The sequence below is a fragment of the Mustelus asterias genome, unplaced genomic scaffold (assembly GCF_964213995.1).
Source record: "Mustelus asterias unplaced genomic scaffold, sMusAst1.hap1.1 HAP1_SCAFFOLD_35, whole genome shotgun sequence".
Taxonomy (NCBI): Eukaryota; Metazoa; Chordata; class Chondrichthyes; order Carcharhiniformes; family Triakidae; genus Mustelus; species Mustelus asterias.
The window spans coordinates 5240927-5268088 of NW_027590117.1; the positions used below are offsets into that span (position 1 = coordinate 5240927).

General features: G+C 44.8%; 2 protein-coding genes across 2 annotated transcripts; both read left to right on the forward strand.

Annotated features, from left to right (window-relative positions):
* Positions 1-1178: 1178 nt before the first annotated feature.
* On the forward strand, positions 1179-13509 carry LOC144482255 (histone H2B 1/2-like). Its single transcript, XM_078201444.1, has 2 exons — positions 1179-1376; positions 13084-13509. Exons 1-2 carry the CDS (start codon positions 1179-1181, stop codon positions 13507-13509), a joined length of 624 nt encoding a protein of 207 aa, XP_078057570.1.
* Positions 13510-14662: 1153 nt separating this feature from the next.
* Positions 14663-15052, forward strand: LOC144482335 (histone H2A-like). The gene has a single exon (XM_078201504.1). It carries the CDS (start codon positions 14663-14665, stop codon positions 15050-15052), a length of 390 nt encoding a protein of 129 aa, XP_078057630.1.
* Positions 15053-27162: the final 12110 nt, after the last annotated feature.

Genomic DNA, 27162 nt, shown 5'->3' on the forward strand with positions numbered 1-27162 from the left:
AACCAGTGTCACTCTGCTGGTGTAACTTTAACAGTCCAATTCCTTTCTGAATGCCTCACTTGAAGCTGCATCACCACATTGTCAGACAATGCATCCCAGAGCTGAACTACTCACTGCGGGAAAGGGTTTTCTCATTGTGCTTCAATCACTAATGAAGGGTCAGTAAATTGGTCCACGGGGGTGAAAGGGCTTCATATGATGTGACCCTTCGTAAACTGGGTCTGTATTCTCTGTGATTCACAAGCATGAGAGGCAAAACATTAAAACATACAAGATTCTGAAGGGGTTTGATTTTGTGGACATTGGGAGATTGCGGAAGCTGGCTCAGTGTAAGGATCAGATCATTTCGCACTGACATGAGAATAAATTTCTGCACTCATTGACCCAAGATGTGTAGAGTAATGATATTATGGCAGATGATGAAATTTGAATTCACTATGAATCTGCAATCAAAAATCTAATTGTCGCTTGTCATTGAACCCTATCTGGATTACTAATGTCCTCTAAGCAAGGAATTCTGCTGGGCCAGAGTGTGTTTGAATTGTCACGTCTAAAGGTAACAAAATCATGGATGAGGGTTTCAGGGACGGGTGAGTTGAGGTATTACAAACACTGTGTGATGTTACACAGCTGGAAATAGGTGATCTTGGTGAAGGAACAGATATGTGGTTGGAATCTTATTTCCGAGTCTGATGAGGTGCCAAGATTATGAGGGTTTGTTTCAAACTCGGACATTGACAGTGGGAGATGGACTCAGTGACTGAGAACAGAATTTGTAGTGGAAACATTGGTCTTCCAAATATTTAATTGGGGGAATTCTCTGCTTAGCCAGTACTCGAGGTCGGAGAAGGAGTGTAATAACTTAATAACAGGGGATTGGTTGTGAGAGGTGATGGTGAGGTACAGCTGGGTGTTATCAGCAGACATGTGAAAACTAACACTGTGCTTTCAGATAATATCACTGAGGGGTAAGGTGTAGATGAAAAATAGGAAGGAGCCAAGGATATATCCTTGGGTGATTTCGGTGGTAACAGAACAGGATGGGAAGAGAAACCATTGCAGGTGATACTCTGCATATGACCAGAAAGATAAGAATGGAACCGGCCGAGTGCAGTCTTACCCAGCTGGACAATCCCTCCTCATCTCCTCATCCTGCTCAACCTACCCACACCTTTGACATGGTTGACTGCCCCATTATGCTCCAATACCTTCCCACTGTCAGGTCAGTGTGCACAGCAGGAGAAGATGTTAATGTACCTGACATCCTGGGAAAACTAATGATGGATGAAGGCCCACTCAGTAAACGAGTGGAGAGAAAGCTGGAGTTCTCAATCATCTTCATCTCGAGCGGCAGCTCCTCCCTCTCAATATGTGTGGTGAGATCAGGCCATTCTGCTCAGTCAGGAACACCCAGACTGACTGTAAGAGAGAGAGAGAGGCTGTAATTAGAACCAAACAATAAGGGAGATTCACTGACTCTCTGGAAGAACATCTTTCGCCCATGGCCCACCCCATTCCCCAGCACCAGATCCAGCAATGCTTTGTTCATAGTTTCTTGAGAATACTCTGGTCCAAGAAATTCTCTTGAACATATTTCAAAAATTCCCAGACAGATGAATGTATGAATTAGGAGCAGGTGTAGGTCACTTGGCCCCTTGAGCCTGCTCCACCATTCAGTATGATCATGACTGGTCTGATTGTAACTTCAAACCCACATCCTTACCTATCCCCGATAATCTTTCACCTCCTTGCTTCCTCGAAGCACCAGGGAGCCGGGTTCAATTCCAACCTTGGGTGACTGTCTGGAATTTGCACATTCTCCCTGTGTCAACATTTGTTCCTCTGGGTGCTTTTTCTGAGTGGCAGTCAGTGACTAGTGGGGTTCTGCAGGGATCAGTGCTAGGACCCCAACTGTTCACGTTATATATTAATGATTTAGAAGAGGGAACTGAATGTATTATCTCCAAATTTGCAGATGATACGAAGTTGGGTGGGAGGGTAAGCTGTGAGGAGGATGCAGAGTTCCTTCAGTGTGATTTGGACAAGCTGAGTGCATGGGCATCGCATGTCATATGCACTATAATGTGGATAAATGTGAGGTTATCCACTTTGGTAGAAGGAATCGGAAAAAAGATTATTATTCATGAATGGCTGTAAATTTAGAGAGGTGGATATTCAATGAGAGCTTGGAGTCCTCATGCATCAGTTCCTGAAAGTAAGAGCGCAGGTACAGCAGGCAGTAAAGAAGGCAAATAGCATGTTGGCCTTAATAGCGAGAGGATTTGAGTACAGAGATAGGGATGTTTTGCTGCAATTGTGTAGGGCGTTGGTGAGGCCACACCTGGAGTATTGTGTGCACTTTTGGTGTCCTTATCTGAGGAAGGATGTCCTTGCTGTAGAGAGAGTACAATGAAGGTTTACTTGGCTGATTCCTGGGCTGGCAGGTCTGTCATATGATGAGAGACTAACTCGCTTAGAATTCAGAGAGACTAAGTCGGTTAGAAAGAATGTTCCAAATGGTGGGGGAGTCCAGAACTAGGGGTCTTGGTTGAGGATAAGGGGTAAAGCTTTCAGAACTTAGGTGAGGAGAAATTTCTTCACCCAGAGGGTGGTGAATGTGCGGAATTCACTACCACAGAATGTAATTGAGGCCAAAACGTTGTCTGGTTTCAAGAAGAAATTAGATATAGCTCTTGGTTCAAAGGGATCAAGGGATATGGGGGGAGGGGGGGGATCAGGATATTGAATTCAATGATCAGAATGAATTGTGGAGCAGGCTCGATGGGCCGGATGGCCTCCTCCTGCTTCTGGTTTCTATGTTTTTACACTCCGGTTTCCTCTCACATTCCAAAGATGTGCAGGTTAGGTGGATTGACATGCCAATTTGCTTCTTTGTGTCCCAAGATGTGTAGGTTGAGGGGATTAGCAGGGTAAATGCATGGGGTTACAGGGATGTGGCAAGGAGTTGCCCTCAGAAAGATGCTCTGTTGGAAAATCAGTGCAAACCCGAGGGGCCAAATGGCCTCCATCTGCACTGTAGAGATTCTATGATTTTCTATCCACCTCTGCAATCAAAATATTGAAAGACTTTGCTTGCTTTGCCTTTTGAGGAAGGGAGTTCCATCGATGCACAACCCTCTGAGAGAAAATAATCTCGCCTCATCTGTGCCTTAAATGAATGTCCCTTTATTTTGAAACAGTGACCCCTTATTCTAGATTCTCCCACAAGAGGAAATATTCTCTCCACATCCATCCTGTCAAGACCACTCAGATCTGTAAAATTTCAATCAAGTCGATACTTACTCTTCTAAACTCTCATGCATGCAAACTTATCCCCTCCAACAATTCCTCATGAGAACCTGCTCCTTCCTGGTATTAATCCCGTAAACCTTCTCTGAACTCTGAACTTCTCTGTAGGGCGGCATCGTAGCACAGTTGTTAGCACTGCTGCTTCACAGTTCCAGGGACCTGGGTTCGATTCCCGGCTTGGGTCACTGTCTGTGTGGAGTTTGCACATTCTCCCCGTGTCTGCGTGGGTTTCCTCCGGGTGCTCCAGTTTCCTCCCACAGTCCAAAAATGTGCGGGTTAGGTTGATTGGCCATGCTAAAATTGCCCTTAGTGTCCTGAGATGCGTAAGTTCGAGGGATTAGTGGGTAAATATATGGGAGTAGGGCCTGGGTGGGATTGTGGTCGGTGCAGACTCGATGGGCTGAATGGCCTCTTTCTGTGCTGTAGGGTTTCTATGATTCTATGAACTGTTTCAAGCACATCTACATATTTAGCTGAAGCTAATAGAACAAAGAACAATACAGCACAGGAACAGGAACAGGCCCTTCGGCCCTCCAAGTCCGTGCCGCTCCCTGGTCCAAACTAGACCATTCTTTTATATCCCTCCATTCCCACTCCGTTCATATGGCTATCTAGATAAGTCTTAAATGTTCCCAGTGTGTCTGCCTCCACCATCTTGCCTGGCAGCGCATTCCAGGCCCCCACCACCCTCTGTGTAAAATATGTCCTTCTGATATCTGTGTTAAACCTCCCCCCCCTTCACCTTGAACCTATCACCCCTCGTGAACGTCACCACCGACCTGGGGAAAAGCTTCCCACCGTTCACCCGATCCATGCCTTTCATAATTTTTTGAAGCATGTTATTTATTGGGAAAATTATTATATATTATATATTATCTTTATTTGTTCTAGCAAGAAGTTTCACAATACCAGGTTAAAGTCCATCTGTTTTTTTTGGGGAGCATGAGCTTTCAGAGCGCTGCTCCTTGTTAGAATGTAACCGGGGACAACTTTGATTGGCTGTAATGTGATCAATGGGAACAAGATGTAAGGGTCAGCTGACCCAGCAAAGCATGGAACCAATCACAGAGTGATGTAGCAGTCAGCTGATGAGCTGATTCACTATAAATAAGAATCTGTGTAGAATTGTCTGCGTGGGTTTCCTCCGGGTACTCCGGTTTCCTCCCACAGTCCAAAGATGTGCGGGTTAGGTTGATTGGCCATGCTAAAAATTGCCCTTAGTGTCTTTAGATGCGTAGGTTGGAGGGATTAGTGGGTAAATATGTAGGGATATGGGGGTAGGGCCTGGGTGGGATTGTGGTCAGTGCAGACTCGATGGGCCGAATGGCCTCTTTCTGTACTGTAGGGTTTCTATGATTTCAATGAATTGTGGGAGCTTGGAGTGGCCCAGGGTGAGGCCCCAAGTTTGGAGTAATGATGTTTCTTTATTAAACCCGTCCTTTGATTTATAAGATGGAGTAAGTTTTGTTGTATTTTCATGAGCTGCATTTTGAAGAGTTCCTTCTGAAGAAACACTCCTTCCTCAGGTGAGTGGAGAGTTGGATTCACAAACAGGGCATATATAGAAACATATAGAAACATGAGAAGCGCTCTGAAAGCTTGTGCTACCAAATAAACCTGTTCGACTTTAACCTGGTGTTGTGAGACTTCTTACTGTGCGCCCCCCCAGTCCAATGCCAGCATCACGACATCAGATTTGTTCTAGTACAAGGTGTAAATTTTACATTGAAGACACGTCAGGTGAAGACAGCTGAGTGGAATGTGTGGTTTGTCTCATGTAGGGAGTCTTGGATGCTGCCAGTGTCTTGAATGACCAAATGTGCAGGAAGTGTTCCCAGCTGCAGAAACTGGACCTTGAGGAGCAGCTGGAGAGACTGTGATGCATTTGAGAGGCTGAGAGTTATGTGGACAGCACATTTAGAGAGATGGTCACAGCACAGCTCAAGGGACTAGAGGAAAGAAGGAAATGGGTGACCACTGAGCAGTCCAAGAAGAACAGGCATGTAGAATCATAGAATAGAATCATAGAATCCCTACAGTGCAGAAGGGGGCCATTCAGCCCACCGAGCCTGCACCAATAACAATCCTGCCCAGCCCCTATCCCCATAACCCCAGGTATTTACCCTGCCAATCTCTCTAACCTACACATCATGGGGCACTAAAGGGCAATTTAGCATGGTCAATCCACCTAACCTGCACATTTTTGGAGCACCCGGAGGAAACCCATGCATAAACGGGGAGAATGTGCAAACTCCACACAAACAGCCACCCAAGGCGGGAATTGAACCCGGGTCCCTCGTGCTGTGAGGCAGCAATGCAAACCACTTTGTCACCGTGCCACCCAAACAGGTACTGCAGGAGTCCCGTGGGGTCCTCGTCACTAACACATCTTCCATTTTGGATGCAGATGAGGGTGCGGTAGGCACCCCAGAGGAGTGCAGTCAGAGCCAAGATTCTGGCAAAACAAGCATCTTGCTTGTACAGGTGGGGAGGAAGAAGACAGGAAGAGCAATAGTGATAGGGGATTCATCAGTCAGTAGAGCAGACAGGCATTTCTGTGGCCAAAGATTTGACTTCAGGATGGTGTGTTATCTCCCTGGCCAGTGTCAGGGATGTCACTGAATCGCTGCAGGACATCTTGAAAGAGGAGGGTGATAGGATAGAGGTTGTGATACATATAAAAGTAGCAGAAAGGAAGAAGGGCAGAAAGGAGGGAGAGTGATGGATAATACAGGAGAAGGAAGTAATACCATGTTGGATAGAAGGAGACGAACAAGTACTATGAAGAATGTCAAGACAGGTTTCCAATGTATGTAAACACACAGAGTGTGATAAATAAGGTTGATGAGCTTGAAGGACAAAGAGAAATGTGGGAATCTGGTGCAGAGGCAATGACAATAAGAGGGGGGCCATGCCTTACAAATTTGATGGAGTTTTTTGAGGAAGTGACAAAAACGATTGACGAAGGATGTCGAAGGATTGCCGTGGATATCGTCTATATGGATTTCAGTAAGGCATTTGACAAAGTCCCTCATGGCAGGTTGGTTAAGGAGGTTAAGGCTCATGGGATACAAGGAGAGGTGGCTAGATGGATAGAAAACTGGCTTGGCCACAGGAGATAGAGGGTAGCAGTCGAAGGGTCTTTTTCCGGCTGGATGTCTGTGACCAGTGGTGTTCCGCAGGGCTCTGTACTGTGACCTCTGCTATTTGTGATATATATAAATGATTTGGAAGAAAGTGTAACTGGTGTTATCAGCAAGTTTGTGGATGACACGAAGATGGCTGGACTTGCGGATAGCAATGAACATTGTCAGACAATACAGCAGGATATAGATAGGCTGGAAAATTTGTTCGGAGAAATGGCAGATGGAATTTAATCCAGATAAATATGAAGTGATGCATTTTGGAAGAACGAATGTAGGGGGGAGTTATACAATAAATGGCAGAGCCATCAAGAGTATAGACACACACAGAGGGACCGAGGTGTGCAAGTCCGCAAATCCTTGAAGGTGGCAGCACAGGTGGAGAAGGTGGTGAAGAAGGCATATGGTATGCTTGCCTTTATAGGACGGGGTATAGAGTATAAAAGCTGGAGTCTGATGTACAGAACGCTGGTTAGGCCACATTTGGAGTACCGCGTCCAGGTCTGGTCGCTGCACTATCAGAAGGACGTGGAGGCTTTAGAGAGAGTGCAGAGAAGGTTTCCCAGGATGTTGCCTGGTATGGAGGGTCTCAGCTATGAGGAGAGATTGGGTAGACTGGGCTTGTTCTCCCTGGAAAGACGGAGAATGAGGGGAGACCTAATAGAGGTGTACAAAATTATGAAGGGTATAGATAGGCTGAACAGTGGGACGCTTTTTCCCAGGTTGGAGGTGACGATCACGAGGGGTCATGGGCTCAAGGTGAGAGGGGCGAGGTATAACTCAGATATCAGAGGGACGTTTTTTACACAGAGTGGTGGGGGCCTGGAATGCGCTGCCAAGTAGGGTGGTGGAGGCAGACACGCTGGCATCGTTTAAGACTTGCCTGGATAGTCACATGAGCAGTCTGGGATTGGAGGGATACAAATGAATGGTCTAGCTGGCCCAATGAGCGGCACAGGCTTGGAGGGCCGAATGGCCTGTTTCTTGTGCTGTACTGTTCTTTGTTCTTTGACAGAAATGTGCCTTAAAAAGAGTGAGGACTGGGTGCTGAATATTCAGGAATTGTGTTCAGAAAGAGATAGATAAGAGAAAAAGAGAGGTGGGATGACAATACTGACTAGGGAAGACATTGTAGTGTTGGAGAGTGGAGATGCCCTTGAGGTGACAAGGACACAATCCAGTAGTTTAAAATCTGAAATCAGTGTAAGGGGAACTATTGAGACAAATTGTGAGGGTTAAAATTAATCTCCATTTTCAGAGGCAAGGATTAATCAAGGATAGTCAGCATTGCTTTGTTAGGGAAAGATCATGTCTTACAAATTAAATTGAATGTTTTGGGGAGGTGTCGATCCTTGTAGATCAGGACAGTGAGTTGATGTCATCCACATGGACTTCAGTAAGGCATTTGACAATGGGAGACTGGTCAAGAAGATATCAGCACATGGGATCCAGTATGATTTGGAAAATTGCATCAACAACTTTCGTAGTGACATAAAGCAGAGGGTGATGGTCACAGGTTGCATGTTCCTTTGTGTTCCAGCTTGTGTAGATTCAGTGGTTTGTGGGTTATTTGGATAGTGTGGGAGGGGCGGTTGTGTGGGCAAATGTAAGATGCTGAGTCAGTGCAGACGAGATGGGATAAATATCCTCCTTCTCTACTATAGGGATGCAAAGAACAAAGAACAGCACAGAACAGAAACTGACCCTTTAGCCCACCAAGTTTGTACAGACTCAGACGCCTCTCTGATCTTTGGAACAAGTTTGGTGAACCTTTGTTACACTTTCTATAACAAAATTATTATCCTTCCTAAGGTAAGGGGACCATAACTGCACACAGTTCTCCAGGTGCAGTCTAACGAAGCTGCCAGACAATTAAAGTAAGACGTCACTTCTGCTGCACTCAGAACCTTTTACAATAATGTCCAACATATCATTTGCCTTCATAATTGCCAACTGGACCTGCATGTTAACATCTAGAGTCCTTTTGTACATCTTCATTTTCCTATCTTTTGTCTTGACAGGTATATATCACAGGAATAAAACAAATTCATTCACTCACAGATATAAAACACGGTGTCACCTTGATCACACATTAAGTAACAATTCTTTGCTCAGACAGACAAAAGATAATTGTACAATACTGAATAAGTTACAATTAATTTCCTGATACTATATACAGGGATAAATATGTAAATGAATCCAAAAGTGCTCAATCTGAGTAAGACAGAAAGATGTAACAGCAATTCCTTTGCTCCAAACTGCAGGAATTACTTACCAGGTTATGTATCCAATTGTTGCCATTCACAGAATTACAAATTGAATACTCACACACAGCTGCTGAATATAAACAGGGACAGTCAAATGTACTGGAAATCTACATGAAAAAATAAATTGAAAGATGAACAAATATCAATACATTATGTATTTAGCATGTAGTGTTTATCACAATGTCTGAGATACATGTAAAGTTAAAGTACAGAAGTATCCCACACTTCAACGCAAGAGATAAATGGATAAAGATTGATTCCTACACCCACATGGATAACCAGAGAATCACAGATGTAAAATTAATCCTACTTTCTCAAACTCTCTCGAGACAGATGGAAGAACAAGGAATTCCAAAACATACTAGAGAATGACAACTACAGAATGATACCTACATTTGTTTTGAGAAACAGTGAAGCAAAATGATGTCCACTCTCACACAGTATCACAAGTAGCATCCATGGAATGAACCCTGCATTCACACACAGCACCACAGACAGACAGAAAAGCACACTCAGATGTTGTACCATAGACGGATGCATACAGTATGATTCAGACACTTATACAGTTACTCAATGACACATGCCTGCTGAACCGAAATCAAACTCACATTCACTTCAAGACACAGGTGTGAGCAGAATTTACCCCATATTAACATACACAGTGGAGACTGATATAGTGCATGAGTCTCAAAATTATGTTCAGCCAATCTCACACATGCAAGCTGGCAATCAACAGACAAATACACATTTTGTTTCACATACTGTACCCAATACTTAGAGGCACATAATTAATCGCATTCTGTTCATGAAATAGAGAGATGCCATTTCAGTCCCAAACTCAGCCTCACTGATTTAGAATAGAATCCCTCCAGTGCAGAAGGATGTCATTTGACCCATCAAGTCTACACTGACTCAGCATTTTACCCAGGCCCTATCCCCATAACCCCACAATTTTACCATGGCTACATCCTCTAACGACACATCTTGGGATACCAAGGGGCAATTAACATGGCCAATCTGAATAACCTGCACAACTTTGAACTGTGGGAGGAAACCAGTGCACTTGGAGAAAACCCATGCAGATAAGAACATAGAACATTGAACAGTCCAGCACAGAACAGGCCCTTCGGCCCACGATGTTGTGCCGAGCTTTATCTGAAACCAAGATCAAGCTATCCCACTCCCTATCATCCTGGTGTGCTCCATGTGCCTATCCAATAACCGCTTAAGTGTTCCTAAAGTGTCTGACTCCACTATCACTGCAGGCAGTCCATTCCACACCCCAACTACTCTCTGCGTAAAGAACCTACCTCTGATATCCTTCCTGTATCTCCCACCACGAACCCTATAGTTATGCCCCATTATAATAGCTCCATCCACCCGAAGAAATAGTCTTTGAACGTTCACTCTATCTATCCCCTTCATCATTTTATAAACCTCTATTAAGTCTCCCCTCAGCCTCCTCCGCTCCAGAGAGAACAGCCCGAGCTCCCTCAACCTTTCCTCATAAGACCTACCCTCCAAACCAGGCAGCATCCTGGTAAATCTCCTCTGCACTCTTTCCAACGCTTCCACATCCTTCTTAGAGTGAGGTGACCAGAACTGCACACAATATTCCAAATGTGGTCTCACCAAGGTCCTGTACAGTTGCAGCATAACCCCACGGCTCTTAAACTCCAACCCCCTGTTAATAAAAGCTAACACACTATAGGCCTTCTTCACAGCTCTATCCACTTGAGTGGCAACCTTTAGAGATCTGTGGATATGGACCCCAAGATCTCTCTGTTCCTCCACAGTCTTCAGAACCCTACCTTTGACCCTATAATCCACATTTAAATTAGTCCTACCAAAATGAATCACCTCACATTTATCAGGGTTAAATTCCCTTTGCCATTTTTCAGCCCAGCTTTGCATCCTATCTATGTCTCTTTGCAGCCTACAACAACCCCCCACCTCATCCACTACTCCACCAATCTTGGTGTCATCAGCAAATTCACTGATCCACCCTTCAGCCCCCTCCTCTAAGTCATTAATAAAAATCACAAAGAGATGAGGACCAAGCACTGATCCCTGCGGCACTCCGCTAGCAACCTGCCTCCAATCCAAAAATTTTCCATCCACCACCACCCTCTGTCTTCGATCAGACAGCCAGTTACCTATCCAATCGGCCAACTTTCCCTCTATCCCACACCTCCTCACTTTCATCATAAGCCGACCGTGGGGGACCTTATCAAACGCCTTACTAAAATCCATGTATATGACGTCAACTGGCCTACCTTCATCAACACGCTTAGTTACCTCCTCAAAAAATTCTATCAAATTTGTGAGGCACGACTTGCCATTCACGAATCCGTGCTGACTATCCCGGATTAATCCGCATCTTTCTAAATGGTCGTAAATCCCATCCCTAAGGACCTTTTCCATCAATTTACCAACCACCGAAGGAAGACTAACCGGTCTATAATTACCAGGGTCATTTCTATTCCATTTCTTAAACAGAGGAACAACATTCGCCATTCTCCAGTCCTCTGGCCCCATCCCTGTGGACAGCGAGGACCCAAAGATCAAAGCCAAAGGCTCTGCAATCTCATCCCTTGCCTCCCAAAGAATCCTAGGATACATTTAATCAGGCCCAGGGGACTTAACGACCTTCAGTTTATTCAAAACTGCCAGGACATCCTCGCTCCGAACATCTCAGGGGAGAATATGCAAACTCCACAAAGACAGGCGTCCGAGGCCGGATACGAACCTGGGTCCATGGCATTGTGAGGCAGCTGTCTAACCATTGTGTCGCCTGTTCTTGCAGTGTACTTCACAAATGGTGCACACTGTGTGTGAATGGTTGAGGGAGTAAATGCTGAAGCTGATGAATGGTTTGCAAGTGAAACCACAAACTTGATTTGTTTCTGAGATTCTTTGGTGTTGTTGGAGGTGCACTGACCAGTGAGTGGAGAGTATTCCATCCCTTACCTAAATGTGGAATTCAATTGTGGAATGCCTTTTGGAAAATAGGAGGTCAGTCACTAGCTATGGACATGCTCTGTTCTATTTTTAAAGCCACAGTCATATTGTGACAGGGTACAAGAAATACCTTGTACCCATTTATCGTTAATTACAGTCACAGAATGATGACCGTGCTAAAGCATAATTAGAAGATAAGAAATTGGAGCAAGAGTAGGCCATTCGGCTCTTCAGGTCCACATTGCCATACAGTGAGATCATGACTGATTTTCCACTTCAACACCATTTTCCTGAACTATCCCCGTAACCCTTGGTGTTTTTGACATGTAGAAATCTATCAATCTCACTCTTGAACATATTTAATGATTAAATCTCCTCATATCTCTGCGCATTGCATTCTATCTGCAAAATTGTTGCCCATTCGCTCAGCCTCTTCAAATACACACAAAGAGTCTTTGCCTCCTTTTCACAACTCACACATCCACCTTGTTTGTGACAGCTACCAATTTGGAAATATTACCTTTAATCCCAAATCATTGATACACAGATTGGAAATAGCAGTGGCCCAAACACTGATCCTTGTGGTAGCCCACTTGTCATAGCCTGCTAACTTGAAAATGACCCATTTGTTCCTACTCTCAGTTCTCTGTCCATCAGCTCGTTCTCAGTCTATTCCAGGATATTCTCTCCCCCAGCCCCCTCCACCCCCCCCAGCCCCCTCCACCCCCCCAGCCCCCTCCACCCCCCCCCCCAGCCCCCTCCACCCCCCCCAGCCCCCTCCACCCCCCCCCAGCCCCCTCCACCCCCCCCCAGCCCCCTCCACCCCCCAAGCCCCCAGCCCCCTTCCCCCCCCCCCCCAACCACCCCCCCCCCCATTCCACGTGCTCTCATTTTCTTTATTTGCCTCTGGTGTGGAACCGTATCAAGGCTTGTCGCCAGTAATATCCAATTCTGATTCCACTTCTTCTTGCAGTCAGCTTTTTGTTTTAGCAACAATGTCAATGTGGCTGTTGCTCATCAAACTTATTCCCCTTCCACACGCCCAGATATTGTACACTGCCAGCTCCCGGTGATGGGCGGAAGTAAAGCAGAGGAAGGGGAAATGTATGAACAGTATCAGCAGTCTGATAGAGTGATGTGGGATTAGCAGCAGAGAGAATGCGCTGGTGCGGCAGAGGGAGTGAGAGAGTCAGGGGGTTGGGTGGATCGGGGCGGACCAGGGGAAAGGACGGATTGACAACAGACTGGTTGCTGCCCAAATCCACAAACGATGTGTTTGTGTATCTGAACTAACCAATCAGAGAGAGAGCGTTACGAATTGACATCACTGTGAATGAGCCAATGGGGAACGGGGCTTTCAGCCATCCTTCATTAGCATAGGCCTCTGCTTTGGTCTATAAAAGAGGAGTTCCGAGCGCGACTCAGTGATTCTGTGTCTGAAATTAACTGTGAGGATGGTTGATGAGAAGAAAGCAGCTCCGAAGAAGGGGGCGAAGAAAGTGATTAAGAAACCGGTAGTAAAGGGCGGCAAGAAGCGGCGAAAGTCGAGGAAGGAGAGTTACTCCATCTACATCTACAAAGTGATGAAGCAGGTTCACCCCGACACCGGCATCTCCTCCAAGGCCATGAGCATCATGAACTCGTTCGTGAACGATATTTTCGAGCGCATCGCGGGTGAGGCTTCCCGCCTGGCCCATTACAACAAGCGCAGCACCATCAGCTCCCGGGAGATCCAGACCGCCGTGCGCCTGCTGCTGCCCGGGGAACTGGCCAAGCACGCCGTGTCGGAAGGGACAAAGGCGGTGACCAAGTACACCAGCTCCAAGTAAAACCCCCCATGGACTGAACAACATCCCAAACACAACGGCTCTTTTAAGAGCCACTCACAATCTCCCTGAAAAAGCTGTATCATCCATTTAGTTTCAATTAATCTTTCACTCTGAAGCGTCTCGAACAATCTAATTGTTGTTTTTACTGTTGATCAATGATAGGTACTGAGTAATGCAAGTTGATCACCCAGCGTCTGATTAATAATGTTTCATTAATTAATTAATTGGTTTCCGTACGCCTCTGCACTTAGATCTCAGAGGCCCGTTTCCCCGACTTTAGAGAGGGAGAGAGAGAGCTAATGGAGCAAATGTGTCAGCTTCCAATTCTGTTCCAGTTTGGTCTTGATAATCGATCAGTTTATTCCCCATCAGCCCCGGTTGTGCAGGAACCTCAGTCTCGGCACTGGTCAATTTACACCGAAAATGTTCACTCCCCTCTTGATTCTCACGAATATGGAGAACATCCCGTCCGTTTACAGAACGATGTCAATGAGACTTTCTGGCGGCGAGTTCGAGTTTTAAAAAGGGCCGAGATTAACCCCGAATGGATCCAGGATTCTAAAAGCAAATCTGCAACTTGGGATAAAATGTGAAATGGTGCAAACACAGACTGATGTTTTAAACACTTTGTTGTTCGACAGTTAATTATTGAGAGATTTTATTTGAAATATATTGCTTGTTTTATAAATACATCTGCGAACTTTTCAAAAATGAATCGTGAAAATTTTGTTATTTTCGACTTATTTTCCGAAAAACCCAGGCTGAAAATCAGAAACTGCCAGATACAGGTTAACTATAGACTGGGGAAGGAGAGAAAGGGAGATTCTTACATTGCTCAAAATTAATTAACCATTACCTATTCGTATAATTTTCGAAACTCTTGTTCTTTCCGCTTTGGCGGCTTTTACAGTTTGAAATGAAATCGGTCGGAATCTGAGATTTTGGCGCCGTTATTTTCCGCCCTCACTCCGTGGGCTCTCCGGATTGGTGAGTTAAGCAGATTTCTGATTGGTCATATGAACAAGATGCTGAGAGGCAGCAACAAAGTGACCAATCAGCAATGTCCGCACCTCCATTCCTCCCGGAGCGAAAAGAGAAGCGAAAGGGAGTTGGTTTCAGCATTCTTTGTGAAAGTGTTTGTGAGATTGTGCAGATGTCTGGAAGAGGAAAGAGCGGCGGGAAAGCTCGGGCCAAGGCCAAGTCTCGCTCCTCCCGGGCTGGACTGCAGTTCCCGGTGGGCCGTGTTCACAGGCACCTGAGAAAGGGCAACTATGCTGAGCGTGTGGGTGCCGGAGCCCCGGTCTATCTGGCTGCTGTGCTCGAGTATCTGACCGCTGAAATCCTGGAGCTGGCCGGGAACGCGGCCCGGGAGAACAAGAAGACCCGCATCATCCCCAGACACCTGCAGCTGGCCGTCCGCAACGACGAGGAGCTCAACAAGCTGCTGGGAGGAGTGACCATCGCTCAGGGCGGGGTGCTGCCCAATATCCAGGCCGTGCTGCTGCCCAAGAAAACTTCTGCGGCCTCGTCCAAGAGCAAGTGAAGCGACCATTCTTTAATCTGATAACCCAAAGGCTCTTTTCAGAGCCACTCACTTTTTCTGGAAAAGGGCGATCTATTGTTTGCCCCTCAGATGCTGCGCTGCTATTCACAGTCCAGCTGTTTCCCGCTTTGTTTTATCAATCCGGAGTTCCCCTTGTGTACGATAGTAAATAGACCCCATCAGTCTCGCAGCAGATAGAGGAATTCATCAGGCGAATACACCATCCACATTACGATAGTATTGTCACAGGCAGTATTTTAATGCATGCAAGTTGCTGTTTTTTATTAATAGTTGATATCTGGAACTCGGGTTCTGATTTCAGTTAATCAACAATTTCATCATTTGCGCCGTTTTTTGTGCAGCAAATAACCATCTGTGCAAACTAAGACTTTATTCCATTCTTACACAGATTGTTACAGGTACAGAGAGGATTTGCAGTCTATCTTCCTCCACTTAGTGCGTTAGACTCGATCTCTGTCCCTTTTCTCTCAAGCCCATTCAGATTTAACACATAAACTCACAGGTTCAGTGAAAGGGCTGCTTCCTGGCAGCAGGGAGTCAGAGATGGAGTTATTGTCACGGTGGATTGATCTGTTTCTGATTTGTTTACTGATGTTTTCAGTTCCCTCTCTATATTGAGCTCAAGTGAATAATTGAACGACATGGTGTCAGAATCAAGGTTTTTATAAATCCTTCAGTTTGCTTCATACCGAGTCTATCCCGGTGCATTATCGACAACAAGGAAGAATTTCGCAGTTGGAGAATGATATATTTTCCTCTGTCGGATGATCTGGGCGTCGCTCCCGGAACAGAGTAAAGGCGGGAATGAAGAGGTTATTCTCGGGCTGATCTGTTTCTTCCGCAGTTTTCCCAGAGGACGGAATCAGAGAGATTTCTGCACACACAGGACCTGAGTCCATTGCAGCGCTTTAAGATCTGCCTCCCCCCGGCGCTCCCTATTCTCCAGACACAAAGCTGCCTGTTCCACCGGCGGGATCGGGCCGGGGATTCTCTCCGCACTTCCCATTGTAACAGTCCCGGCCGCTTTCAGGGGAGAGGATCAGAAATCAGCCGTTTCCCTCTGTCCCTGTGAAGCCTGTGTGAAGGGGTTGGTTGGTGATCTCTATGTTTCTGCTTTTCCACTGATCTGAGATTTGCTCCGTTTTAAATTGCGGAACGGGGTCTGATTACCGCGGGTTATAGATAAGAGATTGAGAAATTCAAACTGTTCCTAAAATAGCGCCAGGATTCTGTGGCGGAAAATACAATAAACAGATTATAAAGTGTGAGATTGAAGTAGTTTCCTGAACATTCAGGCGTTCGGTTATTTTGTATTTTTCCTGCACTGAAATTGGCGGGCTTTTCCAATTTGAAAATGTGAACCAATCAAAACCTCCCATTTCTTCTCCCTGATCCTCCCATTGGTTACGAATCTGATTGAAATGTGAGTGACCAATCAGAGCTCGAGTCTGGCTGCAGCCTCACAAACCGCTCACAATGATTATTAATAGAGATTAAACTGACGGAATCTGTATCTTCTCTCTCACCTGTACTTGAATTTTAAAATATACTTTGTTTCCACAGACAAATTATTGAAGGAACGTGAATAAATGTGATGTCTCCTCCACGCAAGTTACAGGGAAGTGAGTCGCCGGCTCCTTCTCACGTTGTCTCTGACGGAGCTCAGACAGTAAGAAGTCTCACAACACCAGGTTAAAGTCCAACAGGTTTATTTGGCAGCACAAGCTTTTGGAGTCTCAGGCTCCTTCAGGTGAGTGAGAAGCTGTGTTCACAAACAGGGCACAGACAGGCACAAACTCAATTTACAAGACAATGGTAAGAATGCGAGTCTTTACAGGTAATCAAGTCTTAAAATTACAGACAGTGTAAGTGGAGAGAGGGCCAAGCACTGGTGAAAGAGGTGTGTATTGTCTCCAGCCAGGACAGTTATTGATATTTTGCCCAGACAAGTTGTGGGGGTTACAGATAGTGTGACATGATCCCAAGGTCCCGGTTGAGGCCGTCCTCATGTGTGCGGAACTTGGCTATCAGTTTCTGCTCAGTGATTCTGCGTTGTCATGTGTCGTGAAGGCCACCTTGGAGAACGCTTACTCGAAGATCAGAGGTTGAATGCCCATGACTGCTGAAGTGTACCCCGACAGGAAGGAAGCACTCCTGCCTGGCGATTGTTGAGCGGTGTTCATTCATCCGTTGTCATCGTGTCTGCATAGTCTCTCCAATGTGCCGTGCCTTGGGACATCCTTTCCTGCAGCGTGTCAGGTAGACAACATTGGCCAACTCGCAAGAATATGTACCGTGTACGTGGTGGATGGTGTTCTCATGTGAGATGGTGGCATCAGTGTCAATGATCCGGCACATTTACAGAGGTTGCTGTGGCAGGGTTGTGTGGTGTCGTGGTCAATGTTCTCCTGAATGCTGGGTAATTTGCTGCAGACAATGGTCTGTTTGATGTTATGCGATTGTTTGAAGGCGAGAAGTGAGGGTGTGGGGATGGCCTTGGCGAGATGTTCGTCTTCATTCTTGACATGTTGAAGGCTCCGGAGAAGATGTCGTAGCTTCTCCGCTCTGGGGAAGGATTGGACAATGAAGGGTACTCTGTCTATCATGTCCTGTGTTTGTCTTCTGTGGCACATCGGAACTGTCGGTCAATGAGTCGAGCACCATATCCTGTTGTTATGAGGGCATCTTTCAGCGTCTGTCGGTGTCTGTTGCAATACTCCTCATCTGAGCAGATCCTGTGTATACAGAGGGCTTGTCCACAGAGGACGGCTTCTTTAACGTGTATAGGATGGAAGCTGGAGAAGTGGAGCATCATGAGGTTATCCATGTGCTTGCGGTACAGTGAAGTGCTGAGGTGACCGTCCTTGATGGAGATGCGTATGTCCAAGAATGCAACCAATTCCAGACACACAGACATCTTATTAGTTCAACGGTCTCAGAGAGCAGAAATAGTTGCAGACACATTTTCAATCCATCAATCAAACAGAGCAGGAGAGACAGACATTTTTGTCCATGTGACTCTAAATATCCTACCAGGATGGCCGAGTGGTTAAGCGGTTGGACTTAAGATCCAATGGACTTATGTCCGTGTGCATTTGAACCGCACTCCAATTAAATGGACTTTTAACACTACATTCTGCACCCTCTCCTTTTCTTCTGCTCTATGTGCTGTATGAACTGTCTGCCTTGTCTGTATAGCACGCAAGAAAACAATACTTTTCACTGTATACCAATGCGTGTGACAATAATAAATCAAATCAAACCCAGTACCATTGATAGTGGGATCCATAAATCCAAGTCCAAATTGACTCCTGCCATCAGATCATCACTGTGTCAATCCCACAATAGAGCAGCCTTAGCTCCAAATTAAATATATGATAAAACTGACACATGGAATCTAATTAAAAGTTACACAATGAACATTAATAATGAACTCTGAGATTCGACTTAAATACATCACGCAAATCAGGGGTTTTGAATTGACTGTACTAAAGGCCACAGTGAATATTCACAAATACATTTGATACAAATCCAAATCTGAAATACATTCTCAGATTGAGGTATGATTTGATTTATTATCGTCACATGTATTAGTAAATAGTGAAAAGTATTGTTTCTTGCGTGCTATACAGACAAAGCATACCATTCACAGAGAAGGATAGGAGAGAGTGCAGAATGCAGTGTTACAGTCATAGCTAGGGTGCTGAGGCCATCTTCACCGCCCCATATGGAACAGTGTGAGTGAGAGGAAACAGAGAGTAGTGGTTCATGGTTGTGTTTCAGACTGGAGGAAGGTTTCTAGTGGAGTTCCCCAGGGCTCGGTTTTAGGAGCTCTGCTCTTCCTGATATATATTAATGACACACACCTTGGTGTACAGGACTCAAGCTCAACATTTCCATACGCCACCAATCTTGGAGGCATTGGCAACTGTGAGGAGGAAAGTGGGAAACTTCAATAAGACACGGGCAGCTTGGTGGAATGGGAGTGGTACAGTGGTTAGCACTGCTGCCTCACTGCGCCAGGGACCCGGGTTCGATTCCTGGCTTAGGTCACTGTCGATGCGAAGTCTACACAATCTCCCCATGTCTGCGTAGGTTTCCTCTGGTCATTGGTCATGCTAAATGCTCTCTCAGTGTACCCAAACAGGCGCCAGAGTGCAGTGACTAGAGAGTTGTCAGTGTAACTTCATTGCAGTGTTAATGTAAGCCCTACTTGTGACACAAATAAATAAACTTTACAAGTGGCACTGGGGAATGTTCCAGCACAGATTGCCCTGTGGCTGTGCCTGGGCAAGTCAGTGTCCTGGATAGAGCACTTCCGGGGCACAGAGCATTGTTTTTATTAATTCATGTGATGTGGGCATCACTGGCTTGTTAGGCCATTTCAGAGGGCACTTAAGAGTCAACCACATTGCTGTGTGTCTGGAGTCACATGTAGGCCAGAACAGTAAATTTGGGCAGATTTGCTTGCCTAAAGGAGCATCAGTAAATGAAGTGGGTTGTCATGACGTGGTCATCATTAGACCTTAATTCCAGATTTTTTTTTAGTTCAAATTGCACTCTCTGCTGTGGTAAAATTTGCTCCCATTGCATTACACTGGATCACTAGTCCAGTGACAATAGCACTACACCATTACCTCCCCATGTGGGAACTGCGGCCGCCATGAGTGGATATTAGGAAGTGTTTTATCTCATGCTGATTGTCAGTGAGCTGAAACATGAACTCTGTTTCTCTCTTTGCAGATGCTACCTGACCTGTTGTGTATTCCAGAATTTTCACCTTGTTTCAAAATTCCAGTGGCCACATGATTTTACCAGTGAATTATTGTAGCTGTTGCTCAGAGAAATGAGGCCAGAAATGGACAAAGAATCCATTTGAACCAGGGTGGATGTTGGTTGTGAAAATTGGTGTCTCACTTTCTGTGAAAGTATGTTCTTGTTGGCTGGCTTTGAACTGGAGTGTTGATGGAGGAAAAGCTGATGGGTTTAACCCTGAGTACATTTGAGACCAGTCGGGCCCAAACATTTCTCATCAAGGTGTCCTGTACAGTAACAGAGACTGACAGAGACATTGCACACTCATATAAAATTAGTAATGGAAAGGGAATCAGTTCTGCACTCATATGCAGTGTCAAACGTAAGTTAATTCCACACTGAAATACTGAAACAGAGACTAAGAGAGTTAGTTCCACATTGACATCAAATCAGAACATATGAAGCAGGAGTAGCAGAAGGCAATTTGTTCTTTCGGGTTGCCCCACCATTCAGTAAGATCATGGTTGATGTGATTATGGCCTCAACTCCATTTTATTGCCTGCCCTATAACCCTTGTCTCTCTCGTAGATCAAAATTCTTCCTAAATTAGGATGGAATCTAATCAATGCCAAAAATTAAGGACACTTTGAGAGGAGAAATTCCTTCTCATCTCCATCTTAAGTGGGGCATACTTTATTTTTAAACTGTGTCCTGTAGTTCCAATTTTGCCCATAAATGGAAACATTCCTCTCAACATCTACCCTGTCCAGTCTCCTCAGATTCTTCAATATGATCATCTCTCATTCTTCTCAACTTCTATGATATTAGCTTAACTTGATTAAACTTTCCTCATAAGATGACTCCTTCATCTTAGCAATCAACCAAGTGAATCTTCATTGCCTACAATACAAGTGTTTCCCTCTTTAAATCAGAGAAAGCATATAAACGTGTAGATTCAGCAATGCCATGTATTTGCAGCAACATTTCCCTACTTTTATACTCCACATATGTACTTATAATTACAGTTAGATCCTCTGTACTGTAACATTCTGCTGTCTCTTCCTCTAATTAAATAATGTTCTGCCTTCCAATTCTTCCCACTGAAGTGGAAAGCCTCACTCTTTCCTACATTGTATCCTACCTGCCCGATTTGTGTCCACTCACTTAACCTCTCTATATCCCCTTGCAGACTTTTTGTGGCCTCCTCACAACCTGCTTTCCCACTTACCTATATATTGCCTGAAAATCTGGTGTTGATCTGTCCCTTCATCTGGGTCATTAGTATAGATTGTAAATAGCTGAGAACCCAGCACTGATCCCTGTGGCTCTCTACTAGCAGCAGTTTGCTAAGCTGACAGTGACCCACTTCCATACAGTAACAGAGACTGACAGTTAATTGCATACATTATTAATAGATAGCTAGGGAGTTATTTCCACAATCACACAGTAACAGATTGAGAGAGAGTTAATTCCACATTCACACTCAGTAATAGTTTGAGAGGGAGTTAATTACACATACACAGTAATTGGTTGAGAGAGTGTCAATTTCACACTCTCACACTGTAACATATTGAGAGAGAGTTACATCCACACTCTCACACAGTAATAGATTGAGAGAGAGTTCTTCTATCCTCACACACAACAATACAATGAGAGACAGTTAATTCCACGCTCGCACGCAGTGCAATAGATTGAGAGAGAGTCAATTCCACACTGACACACAGTAATAGATTGAGAGTTAATTCCACACTGAAACACAGTAATAGTTTGAGAGAGAGTTAATTACACATTCACACAGTGATAGATTGAGAGATTATTCATTGCACACTCGCACACAGTAATAGATTGAGAGAGATAATTCCACACTCTCTCACAATTCAATTCAGAGGGTGTTAATTCCACACACACACACTAACAGATTGAGACGGTTAATTCCACACTATCACATAGTAATAGATTGAGAGAGAGTTAATTCCACACACTCTCAGGAATAGATTGAGAGGGAGTTAATTCCACACTCATGCATAGTAATAGATGGGAGTTAATTCCACCCTCTCACACAGTAATAGATTGAGAGAGAATTAATTCCACACTCACACTCAGTAATCGATTGAGAGAGAGTTAATTCCACACACTCTGAGGAATAGATTGAGAGGGAGTTAATTCCACACTCGCACCTCGTAATAGATGGGAGTTAATTCCACCCTCTCACACAGTAATAGATTGAGAGAGTATTATTTGCACACTCGCACTCAGTAATAGATTGAGAGAGAGTTAATTCCACCCTCTCACACAGTAATAGATTGAGAGAGAATTAATTCCACACTCACACTCAGTAATCGATTGAGAGAGAGTTAATTCCACACACTCTCAGGAATAGATTGAGAGGGAGTTAATTCCACACTCGCACCTCATAATAGATGTGAGTTAATTCCACCCTCTCACACAGTAATAGATTGAGAGAGTATTATTTGCACATTCGCTCTCAGTAATAGATTGAGAGATAGTTAATTCCACACTCACACTCAGTAATAGATTGTGAGAGAGTTAATTCCACACTGACAGAGCAATAGATTGAGAGAGTTAATTCCAAAATCACACAGTGATAGATTGCGAGAGAGTTAATTCAATGGTAGCACAGTGGTTAGCACTGCTGCTTCACAGCTCCAGGGTCCCAGGTTCGATTCCCAGCTCGGGTCACTGTCTGTGTGGAGTTTGCACATTCTCCTCGTGTCTGCGTGGGTTTCCTCCGGGTGCTCCGGTTTCCTCCCACAGTCCAAAGATGTGCAAGTTAGGTTGATTGGCCAGGTTAAAAATTGCCCCTTAGAGTCCAGAGATGTGTAGGTTAGAGGGATTAGCAGGTAAAATATGTGGGGGTAGGGCCTGGGTGGGATTGTGGTCGGTGCAGACTCGATGGGCCGAATGGCCTCCTTCTGCACTGTAGGGTTTCTATGATTTCTATGATTTCACTCACAGCAATAGATTGAGAGAGCTACTTCCACAATCACACAGAGGAATAGATTGAGAGAGAGTTAATTCCACACACATGCACACACAGTAATAGGATAGAGTTAATTCCACACTCACATACAATAATAGATTGAGAGAGTTAATTCTGCACAGTAATCGGTAAAGTATTAGAAGAGAGTCATTTCCACACTCACACACAGTAATAGAGTGAGAGAGTTAATTCTACACACACACTAATATATTGAGAGAGTTAATTCGACACTCATACACAGTAATAGACTGACAGAGGGTTAATTACACACACACACACCTTAATAGATTGAGAGAGAATTAATTCTACACACAGTAACAGATTGAGAGAGTGATAATTCTACACTCTCACATAGTAATAGATTGTCAGAGAGTTACTGCCACACTCTCACATAGTAATAGATTGAGAGAGAGTTTCTGCCACACTGACACACAGTAGTAGATTGAGACAATTATAATTGCCGCTCTCACACACTAATGGATTGAGAGAGTCAACTCCACACACACACACAGTAATAGATTGAGAGAGAGTTAGTTCCACACACACCACACACACACTCACACAGTAATAGATTGAGAGTTAGTTCCACACACACACATACACACACACTCACACAGTAATATATTGTCAGCTCGTTAATTCCACACACTCTCACACAGTAATAGATTGAGAGAGAGTTAGTTCCACATACACACACACACAGTAATATATTGTCAGCTAGATAATTCAACACACTCTCACACAGTAATAGATTGAGAGGGAGAGTTAATTTCACACTCTCTCACAGTAATAGACTGAGAGAGAGAGAGTTAACCACACACTAATAGATTGTCAGTGTTACTTGCACACTCTCTCACAGTAATAGATTAAGATAAAGTTAATTCCACACCGACACACAGCAACTGATTGAGAGAAAGTTAATTCCACACCCACACACACTGTTAGATTGAGAGAGTTTTAATTCCACACACACAGACAGTAATAGATTGTTAGAAGGTTAATTCCACCCAAACACAGCACTAGATTAAGATAGAGTTAATTACACACTGAGACACAGTAATAGATTGAAAGAGAGTTAATTCCACACTCTCATACTAATAGATTGAGAGTTAATTCCACACCCATACAGTAATAGATTGAGAGTTGATTCTTCACGCACACACGCTGATAGATTGAGAGAGTATTCATTGCACACTTACACTGCTTCTAACGTGTTTACATCTTTCTTTCGATAAGGGGACCAATACTGTATACAATCCTTCAGATGTGGTCTTACCTCGTCCTGTTCAAGTGAAGCATCAATTCCCTACAATTCCTCACATTAAGCAATAACATTCTATTTGCATTCCTAATTATTTGCTGCACATCTATATTAGCCTTTTCTGATTCACGGACTAGGAACCCAGAACCAGAGGGTTTTCACACACAGAGTTGTGAGTGTCTGGAACGAGCTGCCAGAGGCAGTCGGAGAGGTGGGTATAATTTTGTATTTTAAAAAGCATTTAGACAGTTACATGGGTAAGATTGGTATAAATTGGAATTGTAGGGAATTGGGGCGGCACGGTAGCACAGTGGTTAGCACTGCTGCTTCACAACTCCAGGGACCTGGTTCGATTCCTGGCTTGGGTCACTGTCTGTGTGGAGTTTGCACATTCTCCTCGTGTCTGCATGGGTTTCCTCTGGGTGCTCCGGTTTCCTCCCACAGTCCAATGATGTGCAGGTTAGGCTGATTGGCCATGCTAAAATTGCCGCTTCGTGTGCAAAAGGCAGAACAGTGGGGATGAGAAAAATATCAGCTATGCTTCATTGGCAGAGCAGACTCAAGCGGCCGAGTGGCCATATTCTTATATCTTATGGTCTAAATTATCCCTGAAATGTCTCACTCTCATTTTATGGTGAGGTTCCCCCATTCAGAGCTAACATAGAACAGTACAGCACAGAACAGACCCTTCAGCCCACGATGTTGTGCCGAGCTTTATCTGAAACCAAGATCAAGCTATCCCACTCCCTATCATCCTGGTGTGCTCCATGTGCCTATCCAATAACCGCTTAAATGTTCCTAAAGTGTCTGACTCCACTATCACTGCAGGCAGTCCATTCCACACCCCAACCACTCTCTGCGTAAAGAACCTACCTCTGATATCCTTCCTGTATCTCCCACCACGAACCCTATAGTTATGCCCCATTGTAATAGCTCCATCCACCCGAGGAAATAGTCTTTGAACGTTCACTCTATCTATCCCCTTCATCATTTTATAAACCTCTATTAAGTCTCCACTCAGCCTCCTCCGCTCCAGAGAGAACAGCCCGAGCTCCCACAACCTTTCATCATAAGACCTACCCTCCAAACCAGGCAGCATCCTGGTAAATCTCCTCTGCACTCTTTCCAGCGCTTCCACATCCTTCCTATAGTGAGGTGACCAGAACTGCACACAATACTCCAAATGTGGTCTCACCAAGGTCCTGCACAGTTGCAGCATAACCCCACGGCTCTTAAACTCCAACCCCCTGTTAATAAAAGCTAACACACTATAGGCCTTCTTCACAGCTCTATCCACTTGAGTGGCAACCTTTAGAGATCTGTGGATATGAACCCCAAGATCTCTCTGTTCCTCCACAGTCTTCAGAACCCTACCTTTGACTCTGTAATCCACATTTAAATTAGTCCTACCAAAATGAATCACCTCACATTTATCAGTCCAAAGGTGTGCGGGTTTGGTTGATTGGCCAGGTAAAAAATTGCCCCTTAGAGTCCTGGGATGCGTAGGTTAGAGGGATTAGCGGGAAAATATGTGGGGGTAGGGCCTGGGTGGGATTGTGGTCGGTGCAGACTCGATGGGCCGAATGGCCTCCTTCTGCACTGTAGGGTTTCTATGGTTTAAACTCCATTTGTCATTTTTCAGCCCAGCTTTGCATCCTATCTATGTCTCTTTGCAGCCGACAACAGCCCTCCAACTCATCCACTACTCCACCAATCTTGGTGTCATCAGCAAATTTACTGATCCACCCTTCAGCCCCCTCCTCTAAGTCATTAATAAAAATCACAAAGAGCAGAGGACCAAGCACTGATCCCTGCGGCACTCCGCTAGCAACCTGCCTCCAATCCGAAAATTTTCCATCGACCACCACCCTCTGTCTTCGATCAGACAGCCAGTTACCTATCCAATCGGCCAATTTTCCCTCTATCCCACACCTCCTCACTTTCATCATAAGTCGACCATGGGGGACCTTATCAAACGCCTTACTAAAATCCATGTATATGACATCAACTGCCCTACCTTCATCAACACACTGAGTTACCTCCTCAAAAAATTCTATCAAATTTGTGATATTAGCCTGTAACACCTTCTCTTCCTCAAAAACATGTCCCCTCTCCTTGGTGAACACTGAAGAAATGTATTCATTCCTCACCTCGCCTATCTCTACTGACTCCATACACAAGTGCCCACTACTGTCCTTGACCGGCCATAACCTCACCCTGGTCATTCTTATATTCCTCACATAAGAGTAAAAAGTCTTGGGGTTTTCCTTGATCCAACCCGCCAAGGACTTCTTGTGTCCCCTCCTAGCTCTCCTAAGCCCCTTTTTCAGTTCATTCCTTGCTAACTTGTAACCCTTAATCGAGCCATCTGAACCTTGTTTCCTCATTCCTACATAAGCTTCCCTCTTCCTTTTCACAAGACATTCCACCTCTTTCGTGAACCATGGTTCCCTCACTCGGCCATTTCCTCCCTGCCTGACAGGGACATACCTATCAAGGACATCCAGTATTTGTTCCTTGAAAAAGTTCCACTTTTCATTAGTTCCTTTCCCTGACAGTTTCTGTTCCCAACTTATGCCCCCTAATTCTTGCCTAATCGCATCATAATTACCTCTCCCCCAATTGTAAACCTTGCCCTGCCGTACGGCCCTATCCCTCGCCATTACAAAAACAAAAGACACCGAATTGTGGTCACTATCTCCAAAGTGCTCTCCCACAACCAAATCTAACACTTGGCCCGGTTCATTTCCCAGTACCAAATCCAATGTGGCCTCACCTCTTGTCGTCCTATCCACATATTGTGTCAGGAAACCCTCCTGTACACACTGCACAAAAACTGCCCCATCCGAACTATTTGACCTACAAAGGTTCCAATCAATATTTGGAAAGTTAAAGTCCCCCATGACAACTACCCTGTGACCCCCACACATATGCATAATCTGCTTAGCAATTTCTTCCTCCACATCTCTATTACTATTTGGGGGCCTCTAGTAAACTCCTAACAACGTGACCGCTCCTTTCCTATTTCTACCCTCAGCCCATATTACCTCAGTGAGCAGATCCCCCTCGAAG

Coding starts and splice junctions, on each gene's coding strand:
- LOC144482255 (XM_078201444.1), top strand. CDS start 1,179: ATGGTTGACTGCCCCATTATGCTCCAATACCTTCCCACTGTCAGGTCA. Junction 1,377..13,083: donor CCTCCCTCTCAATATGTGTG/GTGAGATCAGGC, acceptor GGTCTATAAAAG/AGGAGTTCCGAGCGCGACTC.
- LOC144482335 (XM_078201504.1), top strand. CDS start 14,663: ATGTCTGGAAGAGGAAAGAGCGGCGGGAAAGCTCGGGCCAAGGCCAAG.